This window comes from Cibotium barometz, chromosome 53 (assembly GCF_041138505.1).
Source record: "Cibotium barometz isolate CiBa-2024 chromosome 53, ASM4113850v1, whole genome shotgun sequence".
Classification (NCBI taxonomy): Eukaryota; Viridiplantae; Streptophyta; class Polypodiopsida; order Cyatheales; family Cibotiaceae; genus Cibotium; species Cibotium barometz.
In genome coordinates, this window is record NC_141098.1 from 12,532,267 (window position 1) to 12,556,030 (window position 23,764).

Consider the following 23,764-nt stretch of genomic DNA (forward strand, 5'->3'; position numbering starts at 1 on the left):
TATTGACAGTCCAAAGTCATTCTCTTCAAAGTAATAAAAGCAAATACTATTCCGGTAATGGGATAGGGGGCCTTTAGTGGGTAATTCGGGACCCAATCTGGTGTATAGTTTCTCTCTCTCTCTCTCTCTCTCTCTCTCTCTCTCTCTCAATCTCTTAAAGTTTGAAGTCATAAAAGTGGATTGCTAGACTCGTGAAACTCAGGATATAGAAGGCGGTGTGAGACTTGTGTGATAGGATCCTTAATTACGAATACTTCCGCGGCATGTTACAGGCTCGGTGGGAGATCCACTCCAAACGAATGATCCTGAGATAAATGCTCGAAACAGTTCTCTGATATGACCATTTCTGCGTGGGTCCCTTCGGGCTATCTTGCTTGGTGGTAGCGTGCTGCTCTAGTTGGGTGTCACGTTGCCTTTGTCCAATTGTTTGCCACCTACCCCCTTCCATATCCCGAGGAGGTGGCATTGAGGTGCTTGGTCTACTCTCTCCACTCTTTTGTGGTGGTGTGTTTGTTTTTTGGAGGGGGGGGGGGGTGCAGAGCTCGCCTAGGTTGGTGATGAGGGCAAACTCAAGTGAAGTGACCCATCTGATGACAAATAAAACGCTGGTTGGGAAGGATTGTGAGTGCTCCACCCATTGAAGGAATGGGGTCCCCTCGGATGCATTGAAGAGAGATGACATGCGGTACTGTCTCAAGAGAGGAAATGCTGATGCAGAGTGAAGGAATCCTAGTCACCTGCGCCAGCATCGAGGCGGCTGTCATCGAGGATTCCAACACTTGTTGTATTGTTCTCTATATGACGGGGAGAAGTGGAAGTACTCCTTTCTGAGGCTTGGGAAACAGAGTGGCCGGGAATCCAGATACTCCAACAAGAGGGTCAGAGGTGGGATCAAAACCATACTGTCAATGTGCAAAAAACAGCTGGGCTGTGCGCAACGCAACAGGCTCAGCTGAAGCACGCGGTCCGAAGTTGTTGGGGTGTCGAACTCCACCTAGTAGATGATGATGTTGGATTATCGGTCTTATAAGCTCTGATTTGTTCATGATAGTGAACTGTATGTAATCCGGTGTGATGTTCCATGTGGATTTTGTGATGTAAACTCAACTTAGGCTTCGGCTAGGGATATTTATGAAGCTCTTTTTGATCCACATTTTGAGTCATATTGTTGTTTTCATGATCTTTTCAATGCTGCAATTTTGTTAAGATCATCTGCTTGTGAGTGTAATTCTATCTCAAGCAGTGAGGTTTCTAAGGAACAACAAATTTTATCTCAAGCATTGAGGTTTCTAAGGAACAACAAGTTTTGGATGATATTTTAAAAGAATTTTGTGATGTATTTTTGAGTGATATTTTAAAAAATTTCGTGATGTATTTTCGAGTGAGTTACCAAATGATCCACCACACGATAGGGGTAGTGATCATGCGATTGAGCTATTGCGTGGTGTAATCCTGTCTCCTGGCAACCTTATTGGTTTAGCCAAAAGGAGGAGGATGAGACTGCTCGGCAACTGCAAGGTTATTTTAATAAAGGTCTTGTTCAGTCTAGTAAGTCTCCATGAGGCGCTCCTGATCTTCTGTCACGGAAGAAAGATGACAGCATGTGCTTTTGTGTAGATTACAAAGGCTTAAATAAACTCTTTGTCAAGAACAGGTATCCTTTGCCAAGGATGGATGACTTGGTAGATCATCTTCTAGGTGCTAAGTATTTCACCAAGATTGATCTATGACATGGTTATCATCAAATAAGGATTAAACCTGAGGACATGCTTAAGATTGCGTTTTGGACGCGCTATGGCCACTACGAGTGTGACTTCTTCAAGTAGAAACTCTTGTATCTTGGTCACATCATCTTTGTCGATGGTTATCTGGATAAGGTTCGGAAGGTCCTGGAATGGCCAATTTCATGGACAATCGGGCATGTGAAATCATTTCTTGGTTTCACTGGCTTTTTCAAAAGTTCATCTTGAGGCTTATGTCAAGATTGCTACCCCTTTGACTCAGCTTTTCAAGGGGGAGACAAGCAAGAAAGGCAACATAAGTCCTCTGGTGGTTGGAGTGTAAGCTGGATGGGTGTTTTAGAGCACTGAAGGAGCTAGTCACCTCAGCACCTATGTTGCATATCGTGGATCCTAGTAAACCTTTTGTGGTTAAAACGGATTCTGGTGATTATGCAATAGGTGTTGCCTTGTTCCAGGATGGGAGACCCATAGCCTTTGAGAGCAAGAAGCTTTTAGATGCATAGATGAGGTACCCTACCCAGGAAAAGGAGCTTATGGTTGTTATCCATGCAATGAAAATCTAGAGACACTAGTTGTATGGGTCTTGATTTGTTGTATGGACGGATCACAACTCGTTGAAGTATTTTTGTGATCAACCTGGCCTAAAGGGTCAGAAGGTCAGATGGCTTGACCTCATGCAATGTCCTTAGTAGGATCCGTGAGGTCAATGCTATCTCTTTTACTGAGATAACGACTGACTTCTATTTCTCTCTGAAAGGGTGTTGCCAACATGATTCCCATTTTGGTTGAATCTGGCTATTAGTCCAGGTTGATTGCAACCCACAAGATGCGAGTATTCCGGACACCTTGATGTGTGCTGTTGAAAGAAAGAGATCAGAAAAGTATTTCATTAGAAGTGGATTACCATTCAAGGATGGCAAGGCTTGTGTGCCCAGTGATCTAGATGTCCAATCTTTGATATTGCATGAGTGCCATGACACACCTGGGGATACATAGAACCTTGGCCTTGGTTGGTCGGCATTTCCATGGCCATGCATGAAATCATTTGTTGAAGATTATGTGCAGAAGTATAGCCAATGCTAGCTTAATAAAGCTGAAAGGCTTAGAGCTGGAGGGTTATTGTATCCTTTGTAAATTCTTGAGAACAAGTGGCAAAATGTCTCGATGGATTTTGCAATTGGATTACCCCGAACTAGTAGGGGTCACGAGTTGGCTCAGCTCTTCGCGGAGCAATTATACAAGCTCTATGGATTGCCCGAGGAGATTGTTAGTGCTCGGGATCCCAAATTCACTGCACAATTCTGGAAATCAGTGTTTTCCAAATTGGAAAGACCCTTGAGCATGTCATCTTCGGATCATCGCGAGTCGGGCGGCCAGACGGAGAGGACGAACCATGGAGGATATCCTAAGAGTGTATATCTCCAAGAGACAGTTTGAGTGGGGAAGGTATCTTCCATAGATTGAGTTTTCTTATAACAGTAGTAAGGATGTGGCTATTGGTTTTAGCCCATTTATGCCTATGTACGGTTATTAGCCAAAGTCACCCATTGCCGTAGGACTACAGGGGGTCAAGTTGCAATCCGCAATGGATTTCTTGCATGATGTGCAGGATATGCTGAAAGTTGCAATGGAAAGCGTAAAGAGTGCTCAGGATCGCTATCAATATTACGCTAACTAGTGATGGATTGGGCTTGTGGGTGTATCTTAAAGTTCTTGAAAATAGACAAGCTCAAGTAGAAGATTTCATATATAGCATGTGAACAAACTCTTAAGTTAAATAGTTATTTTTTTGTTGTTAGGTGTGTTTTGTAAAAAGCACACTTTATGTTTTTGAGAAAAAGCAAATTGCTTTTTGTAAGCTCGTATATAAGGGACCCAAACATAATAGACAAGTGAGAGTTTGTTGGCTTCAACATTGGTATCATGGCTCAATTGGTGGAGGTCTTGGGGCGCATTATTTTCCGGCAGCATCGAGCTCGGTTGGTGGAATTTTTCGGAGCCAAGTTTTTTGATGGCATCCCCAAAAAAGGGTTGGTGTGTTACAGGCATTGAGACAGCGCCATGATGCACAACGGCAATGCATTAGTTCCCTGAGGCAACAACGAAAGGGCCAAGGAGTCACAGTTGTGCAGGTTCGCGTGAACAATGGCAGAGCTACACCGGCAACATATAGGTAGCACGGCCGGTCGAAAGTAACAACGTAGTCAATGGGTGCTCAAACTAGCAACAACAAGCCGTCAATGGATGACACCCGCATGACAGACCTGTCACACATTGACGGAGTAGGAGAGAGCCCTGTTTTTCTTGTTTGCTTCCTCAACATTGTAAAGGGGTGGTCACGCAAGTCTTAAATCCTTGTAGTTTTTTAGTGAACCTTGCAAGTGGGATTATCCTGGCCACGTGGCAGCATTTCTAGAGCTTCTAAAAAGCTTATAAAGCCTTTACATTACACAAAGTTTTGTGAAAAGCTTGGGTAAAAAATCAAAAAGAGGTCAAAGATGCTTGCAACTATTGTGGCAAGATGGGACATTGGGCGTGAGATTGCTATTCCAAGCAAAGAGACATAAGGAATGGTACTTTGAAGCAAGGGACTTGTGCCTCGACACAAGGAGAGAGAACAGAAGAAGACAAACACAATTTATTTTCTATGCGTCATCAGTGAGTGGTAGAGTCTTTGGAAAAAGACAAATGGTACATAGATTCCGCATGTAGAAATCACATGACTGGAAGAGAAGACTTGTTTGCATCAAAATAAGAGGTCACTAAGACGACGAATATATCCACTGGAGATGATACACCACATCTTGCTACTCTTATTGGAAGTATATCTTTGGAGATTCTTGAAGGAGGAGTTCAACATTTAAGCAATGTTCTTTTGTTCCAGGCATCATAAAGATTTTGGTGTCAGTGGGACAAATTCTGGAGCAAAATATATAAGTAACAATGAATTCAGATGGGTGTGTTGTGCAAGGTTTTAACACACTCAAGGTTTTAGCAAGAGGTGAAAAAGTTGGAAGGATGTTTATTTTGGATGCCATGCCTACGTCAGAGGCATGTGCATATACAAGAAGCTCATCTATGTTAGAGGTTGAGCTTTGGCACAAGAGACATGGTCACATAAGTATCTCTCAATTGAAGGAGATAGATTACAAAGGTTCAGTAAAGGGATTGCTAACTCTCAAAGGACAATCATTGTCCTTTGAGAGTTGGTTACATAAGTATCTCTCGATTGAAGGAGATAGCTTACAAAAGTTTAGTAAAGGGATTGCCAACTCTCAAAGGACAATCATTGTCTAGATTATGTGAACCATGTGAAAAAGCAAAGTCATCAAGAAAGCCTTTCAACAAAGAAGGATATGTGAGGGCAAAAGGACGGAAGGACCAGATATACGAGAGATTAGAGCAAAACCACACAGCATGAAATATGTGAGTGAATATATATAAAAGGGTGAGTGCAGATATGTACAAGAGCCCTCATATGAGAGGTGACTCTGAGCAGAAAGAAGACCAGTGCTGAAGCAGAGAAGACATCGGAGCTGAAGCACGGTCGATGACGAAGGCTCGCGTCGATGTGAGGCAAAGCACTCCGAGGTGATAGTGGCAGCGGAAAAAGGTAACGTCGATGACAATGATGGTGGTGCAGTCTCTGATGACACGGGTGCTGCGTACCTGAAGCAGAGAGGGTTGCCATCCCGAGTGGTGCAAGCTCTGATGACATGGGTGCTGCGTACCTGAAGCAGAGAGGGCTGCCGTCCCGATGTGTAGCAAAGAGGGCTGCCATCCCGATGTGTAGCAGAGAGGGCTGCTGTCACAAGGGCTGTGGCAAAACGCACGATATGCTCCAAAACGCAGATGTAAGCTGATGTATAAACGTTGATGTATGCTCTGATGTAGGCACTGACATATGTAGATGTAAAACGTGGATATGGTGCAGAAGTAAGCCTGATGTAAACGCCAAAAACAGCCTGATGTAAGGCTGATGTGAGCCCTGCAGAAGGCGGCCTGGACCAACAGAGGAAAACGGTGATGTGAGCCCTTGCTGTAGGCAGTCAGATGGTACCTGATATGGCGATGAAGTGGTACATTGATGATGAGGTATAGGCAATCTATATATAGTGAAGGGGGGGTGTTGGTCGGTCACCATAAAGGTGTAGGCCAGCAGCCAAGACAAAAAACCCCCAAAAAGAAAATATAAAATATCCAAAAAGTCCCTTTTTAGGGCTGGAAAAAGTGTTGTTTCTTCACACGTAGCTCGTGCCTGACATTTTGCACTGTTGATGAGCCAGTTTGTCACCATGTACCATAGTGCATGGGTGCATGTGACAAAGAAATTCAACCTCGAACATCTACAAGGGTAAAGACAGCCAGTTCAAAAACTCTTTTATGGCTCTTTATGGTTAAACATTGTGCTTATATGACCAAGGTAATAGAATTGGAAGAACCAAGAAGGTTTGAGGATGCTATACAAAGCCATGGGCTATGGATGAAGAAATTGATGCTCTTCAAGAGAATCAAACTTGGGATCTTACACCATACAAAGATTACATGAAGGTCATTGGATGCAAATGGATTTATAGGATCAAATACAACTCAGATGGAAGTGTAAACAAGTTCAATGCATATTCAGCAAGGATGCATTGTATTCATATATGAAATCACATGTTTCATCCATTATGGAATAATATTTCCAAGACCGGTTTGCCTATAACTATGGTTTATTGGATCCTACAATTAGCGCTTTGCAAGAAGGCCAATGCTCCAACAATGGGGAATAGGTTATTAGGCAAGGTTATGAAGTGTATCTCAAATGAGAGCAGAGGCGTATGGTTATGGCTTCCTCTCAAAACACTGAACAATTTTTTTGAGGGTTTTTCACAAGGGGTTAATTAACTTGTCACTTTATACACAACATGTTGCTCCTGGCTGCAGCAGCGAGCAGGGAACCCACAATGTCCGTGTTGGGGCTTCAACTCCTACTCTGGATACACGGTGGTGGCGGGGAACATCCCATGAGCAAAAACTTGTAGGCAGGGAAACGTAAACTCAAAGATTACTGTAAAGGGATCCTCTAGTTCAGACTATTGTAGAAAACCTGGCCTTCTTATTGAGAAATGTAGTGAAAAGATGCAGGGGAGAAGAGAGCTTAAGCTCTTGCAAGCACACACACTCACAAAATCCTAAAAGAGAGAACACACAAGGTGAGAGGCTAAAAATCTTCTTCTTCTTCACTCAACACTCAACACACCATATACAAAGATAAGAGTACACCAATATGAAAAGGTACTCAACCAAATACATACCAGGGTTCTCTATAGTGTGAATCCAACTAAATGAGCTGGTGCTATAACTATGCCAGTCTCTAGAATGGCTGTCACACAGCCTGTCATCCCACTAGCTGCATATCACCCATGATCTCACCAACCATGCCAGTGGTGTAAGTGTGGGGCCTATCCCCTAGGCGGGTCATCAGTGTCCACCGCCTCACTAGATGAGCTCGATATCTCAACACTCCCCCTCGAGCTCAACTCCATCTCATGTACACAAAGCAAAGCCTGAATCTATGGAACTTCTCTGTACCCAATGCTTTGGTGAAGATGTTAGCTACCTGATCCTGTGTGCTGACATAAACAAGGTCAACGTCTCTTGCCAAGACCTTCTCTCTGACAAAATGATAGTGGACCTCTATATGCTTCGTGCGAGCATGAAAAACTGGGTTCCTGGCCAACTGTATACTGCTAATGTTGTCAGAGAAAATGACAACTTGTCTATCCACTGATAAACCCAAATCTGCAAGTAGCTTTCTCAACCAAGCTACCTCACATGCTGCCATAGCAGCACCTCTGTACTCGGCCTCTGTACTCGATAGAGCAACCGTAGGCTGCTTCTTGCTGCTCCAAGTCACAGCAGCACTCCCCAAAGAAAACATGAAGCCACTAGTAGATCTCCTATCTGAGATACTACCAGCCCAATCAGCATCTGTGTACCCATGTACACATATCTCTGTCCCAGTTTCATAAAATAGTCCACAATGCAAAGTAGGCCTCACATACCTCAGTATGCGTCTCGATGCATCCAAATGCGGCTTCCGAGGAACCTGCATAAACTGACTCACCAACCCAACAACATAGCTCAAATCTGGCGTGGTGATCATCATGTAGATCAAGCTTCCTACTATGCACCTATACATAGTAGGATCCTCCAAAATCTCTCCTGAATCTGCACTCAACTTACCATTCTGATCCAATGGCACTGAGATAGGCTTACAGCCTGTCATACCATACCTGGACAACATGTCCAAGCCATACTGTCTCTGCAGTAGTCCAATACCATGTGGTGACCTAATCACCTCAATGTCCAAGAAATATCTGAGCTCCCCCAGATCCTTCATCTCAAACTTCTGTCTAAGCAAGATCTTTACATCAAAGATCTCTGCATCATAGTCCCCCGTAATGATAAGATCATCTACATAGATGACAACAAGCACAACCCCTCTATCAGTGTGTCTCACATACAGTGAGAAATCTGCATTGGCTACATGAAAGCCAATAGTGACAAGATATTCAGAAATCTCGTCAGACCATGCTCTTAGTGCTTGTTTTAAGCCATACAAGGCTTTCTTCAACCTGCAAACATGCTCGGGGTGACTCACATCCTCATAACCAGGTGGCTGCAACATATACACCTCTTCCTGCAAATCCCCATGCAAGAATGCATTCTTTACATCCATCTGATGTAAAGACCATTTCTTTGATGCAGCCACTGCTATCACAACTCTCACTGTTGCCATCTTGGCAACTGGGCTGAAAGTTCCCTCATAATCAATGCCATATGTCTGCGCATATCCTTTGGCTACCAATCTAGCCTTGTACCTGCTTATGCTTCCATCACTGTTATGTTTTACTTTGTACACCCACTTGCATCCAATGGCTTTCTTTCCTTCAGGCAATTACACTAAATCCCAAGTCTCATTTCCATATAGTGCATCCATCTCCTTATCCATAGCTTTCTCCCAACACACATTTCCAACAGCCTCATCAATGCATGTGGGCTCTACAACCTGTACAACTTTTGCCATGTATGCATAGTGATGTGCCACATAACCATCATAGGTAAACCTCTGCATAGGATTATTTACTCTCCCAGATCTTCGCAACTTTGCATTCATGGCTTCCATAGCCTTCTTTACACCAGGTGTTCTCATAGCTGGTATCCCAAGATCCTCATCAAGGCTCATCTTTGAGCCACTAGACTCTCCATCAACATGAGAATGCCCTGCAGAAATGTCAGGCATACTAAGGGTCTCAACCACTTTCTCTTTGCCTTTATGTGATGTACTAATCACATTTGGAGGACTGGTATTTTGACGCAGCGTGCCACTCCATGGTCTATCAACTGAACCACTAGATGAGGACTCTCCTGGTCCACTCAAAGACTGTGATTGCTGACTTGCATTTTGTGCAACCACATTTCCACTCACATCAGCCCTAACAGCTTCTTTTTCAGCAGCATACCAGCTGCTCATCTCATCAAAAACAATATCCCTGCTTACCCTCAACTCACGTGTAGCAGGTTTATAACACTTGTATCCCTTTTGCTCAAGGGAATACCCAATAAACACACATTTTTCAGCTTTTGGATCCAGCTTAGTTCTCAGCTCATCTGACACATGCATATATGCAATGCATCCAAAGACTTTCAGATGAGACAAATCAGGTTTTCTGTCAGTAAACCTCTCCTCTGGAGTTACATCATGTATGGCTGCAGCAGGAGTTCTGTTCATGATGTAAACTGCTGTAGAAACAGCCTCAGCCCAATAGCTATGCGGCATATTCTTCTCTTCCATCAATGCTCGCGCAATCTCAGCAATGTGCCTGTTTTTCCACTCAGCAACTCCATTTTACTGCGGAGTGTATCTGCATATGTAAACTGTCTCCGAATACCATTCTTCTTCAAAAATTCAGAGAACTCATTAGAGAAGTACTCTCCCTCTCCATCTGACCTTAGGCACTTTAGATATTTCCCTATTTGCTTTTCAACCATAACTCTGAAATTCTTAAAATGAGTGAACACCTCACCCTTCTCCTTCATTGAGTATACCCACACTTTCCTTGTGTGGTCATCAATAAATGTCACATAGTACCTGCAGCCTCTCATAGACATGGTCTTCGTAGGACCCCATACATCTGAATGCATAACATCTAGTGCATTTCTGCTCACATTTCTGTTACGTGGAAATACATGCTTTGTTTGCTTTCCAAATTGGCATGCTTCACATATTCTCTGCATACCTTCAACTTTAAACTTTGGTGGCAGCCCTGTCACAATTCCTTTAGTCTGCATAGACTTCATTCTCTACACATTCACATGTCCAATTCTTTTATGCCAAATGTCTGTGTCTGCAACAATTCCTGAACCATTTGCAAACATCGCAGGACTCACTTCAGTCATGTTTACATTCAATGTAAACATTCTGCCCACTCTGTTGCCTTTTGCAACCAACCTGCACTTGTCTTTATAGTCTTCAACATAACAACCATCAGGATTAAACCGAACCTGCAAACCCTGCTCAATCATTTGGCCAACTGAAACCAGATTCTTTGTTATGTTCGGAACATGAAGTACATCTGCAAGGTACTTCACTTTGCCATCCTGCATAGACAATGGCACATCTCCAACATGGGCAATTGGATGAGCAGTGTCATCCCCAGTTTCCACAAAACCTGGTCTTTCAAGGTTTTTCATCTCCTTGAACCACTCCCCATGACTTGTCATGTGGTTCGAAGCACCTGAATCAACGTACCATACATCATCTTTATGTGCTGCTTCAACATTTTCAGACATGGCATTAACGACATCCTGCATAACAAACAACCTTTCATTATCCTCATTGTTTCTGCTCGAGGATGTATAGTTGTTTTGTTGCAATTTTTCATTTTGCATGTCAGCTTGCTTCTTATAACAATCTGCCTACACATGTCCAGGCTTACCACAATAAAAGCATCCACGTGTATCATTATACTGCTTTTGCCAATTTCCACGACCTCTTTGACTCCCCCTGCCTTTGAATTGGCCTCTTCCACCTACATGTTGTTGTTGTTGTGAATTCTGGGACTGTTGTTGTTGCTGCTGCTGGCCGTAATTTTGATTACATGTTCGGCCATCTCCATTGCCGTGTCCACGGCCTCCTCTACCTTGTCCTCTTCCTGAACTTGTGTAGAAGGCCTGTTGCTCTGAACTGTTTTTGTTTTGTGAAGACTGTTGGTCTTCACCCCAACAGTCTTCACCGAAGCTCTTCTCTTCTATAATCAACATAGACACCAAATCTGTAAAATTGGGAATGTTTTTCCGAGTCTGAATAGACGTCTTGAACGCCTTGTATTGTGGCCCGAGACCACGTAGACAGACTTCCACCTTATCATTATCATCTACTGAAACACCAATAGATGCAAGGGATTCCACAATACCCTTTATCTTCAATGCATAGTCATTTACAGACATACTCTTTTTCTCCACAGTATGAAGTTCATTATTCAACTGTATCTTTCGTGCCTTGGTATTTGTTTCATAGTGTTTTACCAAGGTGTCCCACGCCTCCTTGGGGGACTTGGCATCCTGTATGTGTCCAATCATGGTGTCCTGTATACTGATAGAGAGCCAATACATAACTTTTCTGGCTCCTTGGTTCCAATCCTTGAACTCTTTCACATCTGCAGCAGTCGGATTGATCTCCGGTATCTCCAGTGCCTCTTCATGCTCACCTTCTATATAGTCCCAGTAACCCTTTCCCATCAGGAAATTTGTCAGCCTGAACCTCCAAGCATGGAAGTTATTCTTATCAAGCTTCTCAGCAACAATCTGGTTTATGCCATCATTTGACATCTTGCCAGACACAAATTTACCAGAAACAGCACTCTGGTGTGTCCTGCACAAACTGCTGTATTTTCTGCAGCGGTACTGTAGTACACTCAAATGTAACAACCAGTGACCTCAATGTGCATACATACACCCAATGGCAACTGTTGACCTCCTTGCAGCACACACAATGTCTGCACAACCAATCTGTCTTCCTGCAGTTCTTAAAACAGAGTTCTGCAGAGAATCGATGACTTACCCGCAGTGCTCGATATAGTTGCCCTATAGCTTTACTTCCGCAAAAATTTTTATCCGATAGGACATTATAGTTGCCCTATAGGTTTACTTCCGCGAAGAAAGCTCCTCAATCAGAGATCGTTTGCCGGTGCCTCCCGTAGAGCTCCCGACAAGGGTGTAGTCGCCAACACAAATAGGGAAGAGTAGTTGAAGCTCTTACCCTCGTACCGCTTCCTGTGCTTCTCTTGCTTGCAGCTCAGTCCTTAGCATGAACCAGGCTCTGATACCATGAAAAGATGCAGGGGAGAAGAGAGCTTGAGCTCTTGCAAGCACACACACACTCACAAAACCCTAAAAGAGAGAACACACAAGGTGAGAGGCTGAAAATCTTCTTCTTCTTCACTCAACACTCAACACACCATATACAAAGATAAGAGTACACCAATATGAAAAGGTACTCAACCAAACACATACGAGGGTTCTCTATAGTGTGAACCCAACTAAATGAGCTGGCGCTATAACTATGCCAGTCTCTAGAATGGCTGACACACAGCCTGTTATCCCACTAGCCGCATATCACCCATGATCTCACCAACCATGCCAGTGGTGTAAGTGTGGGGCCTATCCCCCAGGCGGGTCATCAGTGTCCACCGCCTCACTAGATGAGCTCGATATCTCAACAGGAAGCGCATTGAGAGTGAAAAGAAAAAGAAGCAGCAAGGTTTGGCTACTACTATGGACACTAAAGACGAGTCAAACTATGCTCATGAGGGAAATGCATTAGTGGTTACATGCAGTTTGCCTGCTTCTTGTATGTCTATCTCAGCTGGAGATTGGTACTTTGACAGTGGTGCTTCTAAGCACATCACTTCTTGCAAAGATCTCTTTGCCAATTTGCAGGAATTACCTCCAGGTGGCATAGTTATGTGTGCCAATGATGCCTCTTACTCCATTAAAGGCATTGGCAATGTGGAGCTAATAGCATGTGATGGGGATAGATTTACTCTTTGTGACACTTTATATGTACCAGGCATTAAGAAGAATCTCATTTCTATTTCAGCCCTTGCATTATCTGGGTTTAAGGTTCAGTTTTCTGATCATTGTTGCTCAGTGTATGAGAGCAGAGATTCAGCTTCGCTTATACTTTCTGGGACATTATGCAGTGGCTTGTATAAGCTTGATACGTATGACAGGAGTACTTATTCTCATGATGCTATGATTGCCTCCACATCCCGTGTGATGAGTGACACTGAGTTATGGCATGCTTGGTTTGGTCACTTGAACTTCCCATCTCTTGTACGCTTGCAGAAGCAAGGTATGGTGCATGAGCTTCCTCCTATGCAGGTTCCCTTCAAGCATGTATGTGAGGGATGCATCCTTGGAAAGATGCACAGGAATTCCTTTCCTAAAGATGGGGCTATGAGGGCTGTCCGACCATTACAGCTTGTTCATAGTGATCATTGTGGCCCCATGAGGGCTCCATCTTTTGGAGAACACTTGTACTTCATCACGTTCATTGATGACTACACCTGGTTTTGTTGGGTGTATGGTTTAAAAATGAAGTTAGGTGCCTTTGCAGCTTTCAGAGACTTCCGTCCCATGGCTGAAAATGCTTGTGGACACAAGCTTGTCACATTGCGTACAGATCGAGGGGGAGAATATTTGTCAAATGAGTTCACAGCTTACATGCAATTACATGGTATTTCTCATTAGTGTACTACCCCCCATACTCCTCAGCAAAATGGAGTTGCAGCAGAGAGACGTAATCGAACACTCATGGAGATGGCACGTTGCATGCTCAAAAGCAAGGATCTGCCCAGTAAGTTTTGGCTTGAGGTGGTTATGTGTGCCAATTATGTGCTTAACTGTTGCCCCATTAAAGCCTTGAAATCTAAGACTGCTCTTATGAAGCATGGAATGGCAGGATTCCAGTGGTGACTCATATGAGAGTCTTTGGGTGTTTGGCATATATGCATGTGCCCACACAACAAAGACATAAGCTTGATGCAAAGGCAATCAAATGCATTTTCATTGGTTATAGTACTGAGAGTAAAGGATACAAACTCTATGTGCCTAATACAGGCAAGATCATTGTGTCAAGAGATGTTATCTTTGACGAATATGCATCTCAACCACTTGTCTCATGTACCAAACAGCCGTCTATTTGGCCGGAAGATGTCTTTGATACTTTGTTGCCTTTATTCAATTCAAATGTGGACAATGTAGAGCCAGTTTCAGCTCATTTACAGCCACCTATGCCTGCTGAAAACCAGCAAAATCAGCAGCTGAACTTGCCCCAAATTGATCCTGAAATGCCTCAAATTCATCAAGATACCTTGGGTGATGCATTGGCAGAGGAAGATTGCAGATACTAGGAATTCAAAAATTGTTCCTAGATGGTTGGTTGACACTTTGCGTGATAGCAAACAGTCTACATTTATGCCAAGTCGTACACGTGCTGCTTCTCGCCATGCATCTTCACATTATGTGGATACAGCTCTTGTTGCCACCGCTTGTAATGAGGAACCCATTTCTCATGTTGATGCATTGGAGGATGACCATTGGGTGGCAGCCATGCGTTCGGAGTTAGACTCCATTGACAAAACGGTACTTGGGAGTTATGTGACTTGCCCCCGGGCAAGCGTGCTATTGGCACAAAATGGGTTTTCAAACTTAAGCGTAAGCCTAATGGTTCAGTTGATCGCCATAAGGCTCGCTTGGTCGCCAAAGGGTATGCCCAACGTGAGGGCATTGACTATGAGGAGACCTTTGCTCCCACTTCACGTATGACTACCATACGTACTGTTATTGCATTGGCTGCCCACAAGCAGTGGCATGTACATCAGTTGGATGTTAAAACTGCTTTTTTGAATGGCGATTTGCAGGAGGAAGTTTGTGTGTCTCAGCCTCTTGGCTTTGTTCAAAAAGGTTCAGAAAATAAAGTATGCCGTTTACATAAAGCACTGTATGGTCTTAAACAGGCCCCTCGTGCTAAAATTCATACATACTTGAAGGGTTTCAGAATAGTTTAGCTGAGAGTACACTTTATGTACGCCACATTGGGAACAATGTTCTCATCCTTATTCTTTATGTGGATGACATGCTCGTCACTGGTCCTGAAGAGGGTGATATTTCAGCTTTTAAAGCTGATTTGCAGTATGCATTTGATGTCACAGACATGGGGCATTTACATTACTATTTGGGCATACAATTTATACCTTTTGAGGGTGGTATCATGTTATCTTAGTGCAGATATGTTGAGCAGCTCCTTGAGCGTTTTCACATGACAGATTGTAAACCTGTTTCTACTCCTATGGAACCAGGTCTAAAACTGTCACTTGAGCATGCCGATGAGCCTTTTGATATTGCCACCTATCAGCAAGCTGTGGGATGCCTTATCTACTTATGCTCTACTCGTTTGGACATACAGTATGCTGTTTCCCAGTTGAGCAGATTCATGCATTGTCTGAGCACTATGCATTGGCAAGCGTGTAAGCGTGTCTTTCGCCATCTCAAAGGCACTGCAAACTTTGCCTTGTTTTATGGCAGTTCTTCTACACTATGCTTGCTTGCATTTATAGACAGTGATTGGGCAGGTTGCTATGACACGCGAGTGTCAACCAGTGGTAACTGTTTTCTTCTTGGTGACTCATGCATCTCATGGCTCAGTAAGAAGCAGCCTACAGTGGCCACTTCTAGTTGTGAAGCTGAATACAGGGCAGCCTTTATAGCTACTGTGGAATGTGTTTGGCTACGACACCTTCTAGCCGATCTTGGTGTTGGACAGCAGTCCCCTACCACCATTTACACTGACAGTCAGAGTGCTTTGGCAATGGCACGAAACCCAGTATTTCATGTCCGCACAAAGTATATTGAGGTTCACTATCACTATGTCAGGGAAAGGCTCCATGCAGGAGAGATTGACTTGGCTTATGTGTCCACATGCCAATATAGCAGATGGGTTTACAAAGCCTCTTTCGAGGGAAAAGTTTGAAGCTTTCCGCGAAGCTTTAAGCTTATAGCCTCTTCCAGGGTAGTCTGCTACACCCTGTCCCCGTTCACACCATTCACTTGAGGGTGGTCATGACCACTCCCGGCTAGTTCAGGTGTGAACACAGCTTACTCACGGGCACTTTTTTCCTGTGACTAGACACAGGTTTTTTCCCCGTGTGAACACACTTATGTGTGTTGGGCACCTTGCCCTAGGCTACTTTCATTATATTATAGAGTACATCTTTTCTAGCACTCTCACGTTTCTTTGTGCTTGAGGTTGTGTGCATGTGTATGTGTGTGCAGGCTAGCTTCCCTCCTACCCAACAATCTCCTCGTGTCTGGATCTCCTCCCCAATCTGAGTCACTCCAACCTTGGAGTTGAACTCGTTCCTTCGTTTCACCTCCAGTGGTGTAGAAGAGTCCAAGATCCTTCGTACCCTGCAGATACCGCAAGATCCGTAATCCCGCGTCCCAATGAGACTTCAATGGTATCTGCATAAATGAACTCAATAGCCCCAAGAAAGCTCAAGTCCAATCTAGTGTTCAGCAACCAGATCAATGAACCAACTAGCTTTCGGTACAGAGAGGCATCAACTGGCTCACAAGGATCATTAACTGTAAGTTTCGTGTTCGGGTCCATCGGTGACGTGATAGGCTTGCAGTTCTTCATCCCAAAGGCCTCTAGCAACTCATGGACATACCGTTGTTGAGAGACAAAGAACCCCTTTGGGTCTGCCAGATTTCCAATCCCAAGAAGAAGTGGAGTAAGCCTAAATCACTCATCTCAAACTCCTTTGACAAGGCAGTCTTTCGTCCACTGCAATGTGCTCCATATGACCGCCGGTGAGAATGAGGTCATCCACATGAAGGATGATCAATGTGACCATGCCGTGTTCCCGAAAGAGATAGAGGTTGGGATCTGCAACAGATCTTTGAAATCCAGTCCGTAGAAAGAAGGAATCAATCTTTTGATTCCAAGCCCTGGGAGCCTGTTTAAGACCATACAAGGCCTTCTGCAACCTATAAACCATCCCCTTTGATCTTGGAACCTCAAAGCCTGGAGGTTGCTCAACATACACCTCCTCCTGCAGGTCACCATTAAGGAACGCAGATTTAACATCCATCTGAAATATGGGTCATCGCTGAGAAGAAGCAAGGGCAAGAACGGTCCGAATCGTGGTCATTCTCGCTGTCGGTGCAAAGGTATCCTCATAGTCGATGCCAGGCCGTTGAGCATAACCCTTAGCCACAAGTCTGGCTTTGTGTTTTTCCACCGACCCATCTGATGTATACTTGGTCTTAAAGACCCACTTGACACCAATGACAGACTGTTTTGACGGCCTCGGAACCAACTCCCAAGTGTTATTCTTCTCAATGGCATCCAATTCCACCTGTATGGCTTTCCTCCAAGTATTCCGTGCAAGGGCTATCACTAGCTTGGACATTTCCTAGTATGAAAGGGGTTTGGTGGACTCTAGGATGTCTAAATATTTGGAAAGTACAAGCTTTGGGAATGGGGGATTATCCTAGAATACAAAGGACCACACTCCTAAAATTTAGGAGAGTTGCTTTTTTTGGCCCGACTCCGATGGAAATTCTGTTCGCATCAATTACATCTCGAATTGAGCAGATACCAAGAGTTGGCAAAGTGCCTATGAGAGAATGTCTACCAGTTGGGATATTTGTAGAGATAAAGTTTATGGAAGGACCCATCTTTTAGATTGGGACATGTGGCAAGAAAGTGGACCAAAGTGAGACAAGTGGCCTGACACTTGTTAGAAAGTGGATCAAAGTGAGACAAGTGGCCTCACACTTGTCACCTCAGCTAGAAGGGTGTCTACCAACCACCTAGGTACTCGAACAGAACGCGGAGCCTCCTGCTGTTGTGGGGGCTCATCTCCAGCTGTGGACTCAACCTCCTCAACTGACTGAGGCTGTCCAGCTGGAGCAATCGACTGGGAATCATCATTAGAATCGTCTGGGTCTCCAAGAAGTGGTGGCTCATCAATAGTGGAAACTGGAACATGCTCGTCAAAAATCACATCCCTGTTGATGACGACCTCGTTCCTCTCTAGATCATACAATTTGCATCCCTTGGAAAGAGAGTTATATCCCACAAAGACAAGCTTTTGGGACTTTGAGTCGAGCTTCCTCCTGTGCTTCTTTGGAATGTGAACATATGCATCACTTCCAAACACACGGAAATGGGAGACATCAGGTTTCCTGCCAAAATACACCTCAAAGGGAGTCATGTTTGGTACTGAAGTCGTCGGAGAACGGTTGAGAATATGGACATCCGATTCTCCAGCATCGTCCTCGCCATCTCCACCACAGTTCTGTTCTTACGCTCAACTACTCCATTCTCTGATGGCGAACCTGTATTGGCTAGCTCTCGCTTGATGCCATGTTCCGCACAAAACCGCACGAATGCATTGGAAGAAAATTCTCCTCCTTTGTCAGCCCTAAGAGTCTTTATCTGCAAGCCAGACACTTTCTCCACCATCACATGTCACTCCTTGAACTAAGCAAAAGTTTGGTCCTGAGAGAAAATAAACCCATGTGAATCTGCTACAATCATCAACAATCAGCATAAAGTACAAAGAACCTCCCAAGGATGCTATCTGCATAGGGCCACACAAGTCAGTGTGTACAACTCCGAGGGTTTTGAAGCCCGCTTGGAAGCGTGCTTCGGAAAAGATTCGTTGTGTTGCTTACCACGAATGCAAGAACTACAGCGTCCTTGCCTGCTGCCAACATTTGGCAAGCCAACCACCATCTGGTCTCGAAAAGCTTGCCGCAGTGCATCCACATTCAAGTGGCCAAACCGAAAGTGCCACAAATCACCAATCTGAGAACCTGTCAAAGAAGAGAGTGCGGAGAGTTTGTATATACCATTCTCCACGCCGCCTTCCCAAACAACCTGGCCAGTCTCGCGGTCCCGTAGAGCAACAAAATGCTCCTCAAACTCCACCCGGAAGCCAGTCTTGCACACCTCATGCACTAACAACAGATGAAAACCAAGTGCGGGGACATAAAGAACACAAGAGGAATGCTTCCCCCTTTTGCCATCGGGAATGATCTCCATCCGGCCCTCACTGTGAATTGGTATGGTGGAATTGTCGCCAATGAAAATGTGACTTGACTGCTGTTTCAGATCCTGAAAGAAGTCATGGGAAGGAGTCATGTGCCTGGAAGAACCACTATCAAGAATTCATTCCTAAGTATCCTTGGCGGTGAAGCCAGCTGCCTCCTCGCTCGAAGAAGATGAAGCATTAGTGTCTAACATCTCCAAGTGCACAAAGGCTGGAGTCTTTGCAGCTGAAGCTGAAGAATCAGCACTCTTTCCAATCCGCTTGGAACACTTCCTCCAATAGTGGCCTTTCTCGCCACAATCATTACATGTCCTCTCGGCTTTCAGTTTCTCTCGGTCTGGATCGGGCTTCTTCTCAAAAGACTTCTCCAATGAAGACTTTCCTTTGCCCTTGTTGTTGCTACGGCCTTTCGACCGTTGGCCAGTCAAGGCCTCAGAACCTCTGCCATGTGGAGGGTTCGTGAATCGCTCTTCCTGGTCCAAGACCATGGGTACAAGCTCCTCCCATGTGATGGTGCTGAGCCTGCCACAAAGAGGAGTAAAATGTTGAGTATTGAGAGGGCAAGTGTGACAACAACGTTATGCCATATCCTCTGACGATATCTCTTTCCCGGCCAGGAGAACTTCCTGCTAAAGAGCCTGCAGCTTGTTGATGTGCTCCCGCATCGTCGACAACTTTGCAGGATTCATCACCCGCATCTGAACTTCCAAGGAGATTCTCTTCATGGGTGATACCCTGTTGTAGAGAGAAGCCAAATGCTGCCAAATCCCTCTGGCCAGCGTCATATGCTTTATGTGATTGATCACCTGTGTGTGCAATTGAGGAAGATGAAGAACGGACTCGGACATTAACATGATCCCATAACTGTGCCTATGCCTCCTGTTCCTTCCGAATAGAGGGTAACTCCCCTTCTTCCAACTCCGGCCGTGGAACCCCAACAACAATGAAATCAGCCAATTCATAGGACTCCAAAACAGATTCCATCATTACCTTCCATATGCCGTAGTTCCCGTCCAACTGTCGGTCCACCGGGGAGTTGTAGGATCTTTACGTGCTTCTCAGCCATCTCAAGCAAATTTGCCATCTCAAGGGTTCACAAGGTCTTGTGAAGAGAGGGTGGGTGGGAAAAAGAAGAAGAAGAGGCTGCAAATAGAATGCAAGGTGGCTGTCCAACGGTGATGGCCACCTTCTACCCGATCTCCAAGTCCCGTACAGCCCAAACAGTCTCCAATCAGCACCTCAATCAGCAAACCCTCGACGTCCCACTGTCTCCAAGATTCAAGCCACCTGGGGCTCTGATACCATGTCAGAATGCACAGCGGAAATGAAGACAACTGCTGTAGAGAGCAATACACAGATGAAAGAGAGAGAGAAGCTTGAGTAACTCTGCTATATACACCAATAAAATCCCGCAATACACAATGATGGAGTGTGTGGGCCAACACTGAAAAGAAGCAGTCGGCCAGCACTGAAAAAAAAGGTCGGGCAGCACCAGATCAGTCGGGCATCACCGATACAGTCAGCCAGCCATCTGGGGGCAGCCGACAGCCCATACACAGCTCCAAATAAATGGGAAAAAATACGGAGAGAGAGGAAAAATGGGAAGACACCAAATACAGGCGGGCACACCCACAATAGAGGCCGTGACATAGTGTACAGACAAGAGATGACTGCTAATAGCTTCCTGCTAGGTGATTCAGCATATCATCAATGTGAAGGAGATAACTTTTTTCTGATGATGATGTGTTCAAAGCTCTGTTGTCCATGCACATGTGCATACTTCCATCCTTCTTCTTGACCAAAAGAACGTGAGCTTCAAAAGGATCAAACCTTTAGATAACATCTCCTGGAGCTTCATAAGCTTGGGCTTGTGCAGCCTACAGGGAGCCTGAAATGGAGGCTTGGGCAACTTTGGAATTGAAGTCCTGTTCCCTGTGTTAGGCCATCATCCATGATTGTTTGACTTCAAACAATCGTGGTTGATTTAGAATGACGTCGACCTGATCTAACAGTGCCACCTTGTGCCCAACTCCCAAAAATACTGAGCAACAGAGGCAAAGGGTGATTTTTTACAATCTAATTGCAAGAACTTTGTATTAAGCTGAGCTTCATAAGTTACCACTACGGAAAAGATTTGATGGCTGTCTTCCTCATGAAGGATCAAAACCATGGCTGACTTGATTAAATTTTTTACAATAATCAGTGTCATCATGAATGCACGTGTCATTTTGAGTCTTATGAATTTAATCTCTTCTTAAAATTTATCTTTTCATAATTGTTATGTTTCATTTTCAGGTGTCCAAGGCTCTCTCTCTACAACATCTAAACATTGGAGGCACATTCATTACGGATCTTTCTGTCTTTGCCATTTCTAAGTGTTGTCAAAAGCTCAAGGTATTTTCAATAGTGTAGTTGGATAGCTTTTTTTGTTCTACTTCAAACTTTTTCTTCATATAGATATATGCACGTGTGTTTGTAGAAAGAGAGAAAGATTGTATCAATGCCTACAAAAGACTCAAAGGGTCTATGAGACCAAAGAGCTGCTGCATGTGATCCATGACTGGATGTCAAGACAATATGAGAGAGAGAGAGAGAGAGAGAGAGAGAGAGAGATGCAAACAGAAGATATGAGAATCAGACAGAGAAGCATACTTGTGCAATTTGCTTGAGTTTCTAAGCTTTTCTAACATGAAAATTTTCAGGTTCTAAACCTTTGGGGATGTAGGCATGTTACCGAAAACGGGCTTTTGGCATTGGGCAGCGGCTGTCCAAGTCTGTACTCTATCAATGTGTGGGGATTGAAGATCCCTATGGACTTTTACAGTTACCTTCTGGCTATGAATCCCCATCTTCTACTTAAGACTGGGTCTGTGCAACTTAGTGCAAATAGGTTGCCATATTGGCAAATTGCTCATTGACAAGAACAGGGTCTAGGCAAAAACAGGGTCTAGGCAAGTTTCATTCGTAACTGAGTTTAGATTCTTTGGGTGGGGATTGTTGGATCTTTAAGCATTATACTTACATTTGTGTTGTACATAAAGCCCTTGTTTGCAGGAGGAAATGACTCCTTTGAACAGCCTTAGATGAGTATTTTTCTGTATGTATCATATATATATATATGTATATGTATATAAATGTCATGCACTCTGTACCACTCAAGACTCCATGTCGATGTCATTTTACATGTGACATCAGGAATTAATTATGGAAGCGTGAATTAGATGAAACAGTTCTCAGACACTTTCAGTGCTATTTGTGCAAGTTCTATTTTTTCATATCATTTACCATTATTATAACGTTTTTGATATATAATTGCAATTTATGTCATGCAGTGTTTATTTTTGAAGGTTATATATATATATATATATATATATATATATATATATATATATATATATATATAGATAGATATAGTGTTAAATTATATGATTTTTTTGCTAACCAAATTTATAATTACTAGCTGTTAAAGTTAAACCTTACCCATGCCCATGAGTCATTCGTTTTTTTGTTAAACTTTATCTATGGCTCGTGAGCCTCCAGCATCCAGCGCATGCTCTTGGCTCCACTCGGCACCGTTCCACCGTTCAGACTCCAGTCACCACTGTCCATGAAGCTTCCACTGTGGAGTCCCCATGGAGTAGATGTTATCCGCACTGCACAACCCTCGCATTTCTTAGCAACTCGTTGTCGCTACCACTCATGAAAACAACTCCATCTCCTGGGGACTGCAGCGATGCTTCTAACTTCAAACTCTCCAAGATTATGTCCGCTCAAAAGATGCACTCCTTCACTTTCCGGGCTTTGCAGGTGGGGTAATGGATCTAGTTGCGATTTGTTATTTGGATTTAGCATGGTGCATTGTTTTGAAACTAGACATGATCTTCACCATTGAGAGAGAGAGAGAGAGAGAGAGAGAGAGAGAGAGAGAGAGAGAGAGTTTTGATGGAGTTTTTTGGAGAAATGCAGGCACCTTCGTCTCTCTATCCACCAACAAGCCAATCACAGCATCCAAGGTGCACTCAGCTACTTCCAAGCGTCACACTGGCTTTGTCTAGCAGGTGGATGATGTGAAACACTGTGATTCATGTGCTGCTCTCAACAAGTAGTCTCTCTCTCTCTCTCTCTCGTTTGTGGATATATATGTGTGTGTATCTTTATCTATATATATATATATATGTGTGTGTGTGTGTGTGTGTGTGTTGTGTATACACACACGTGTGCATATATATATATATATATATATGTATATACATAGATAAAGATACACACACATATATATATACTATATGTATATACTATATGTATATATATATTATGTATATATATACATATACATATACATATACATATATATATGTATATATGTATATGTATATGTATATGTATATATATACATAATATATATGTATGTATATGTATATATAATATACATATATGTATATATATATATACACACACACACAGAGGAGTTTGTGGTTGTTTGCCTTCGAAGATCTTTTCACATATGGACATGCATGAATGACTTTTCTCTCATAGTTTGATGAGGCTTGCATTTACTAGCATTTGCTTAGATTTGCAAATGTAGACATAGTAACAAGACGGTTTGCCATTGGGATTAGGCGCCAAGACAAAAGTGCGTATCCTTCTGGTTATGAAAATTCTACCAATGTCTAGTAATATCCTTGAAATAGTGTAGGGAGTGGAGCCTAGATCCCTAGTATTTTATGATCTAAACATACAAATGACTCTTATAAACATTAAGCCTCTCACTCTTGGTTGAATGGTTCACTTGAAATTGAATGGTTTCTTGTCTCTAGTTGCATTACTCTCCCAGTATGCAAAGAGCTT

At 43.6% G+C, this 23,764-nt stretch overlaps 1 protein-coding gene across 3 annotated transcripts in view; it reads left to right on the forward strand.

Moving 5' to 3' along the window:
- LOC147608304 (F-box/RNI-like superfamily protein) overlaps positions 1–23,064 on the forward strand; it is a 43,331-nt gene extending 20,267 nt beyond the window's left edge. Inside the window, exons 4-6 of one of the 3 annotated variants that reach the window (XM_086789556.1) lie at positions 21,212–21,310; positions 22,457–22,723; positions 22,883–23,064. In XM_086789556.1, the coding sequence (XP_086645682.1) occupies positions 21,212–21,310; positions 22,457–22,723; positions 22,883–22,987 (471 nt within the window). In that variant the 3' untranslated portion in view covers positions 22,988–23,064. Of the gene's footprint in view, positions 1–21,211; positions 21,311–21,618; positions 22,183–22,456; positions 22,724–22,882 lie in introns of those variants that run through there. The other 2 variants (XM_086789558.1, XM_086789557.1) reach the window with 2 other exon arrangements.
- Positions 23,065–23,764: the final 700 nt, after the last annotated feature.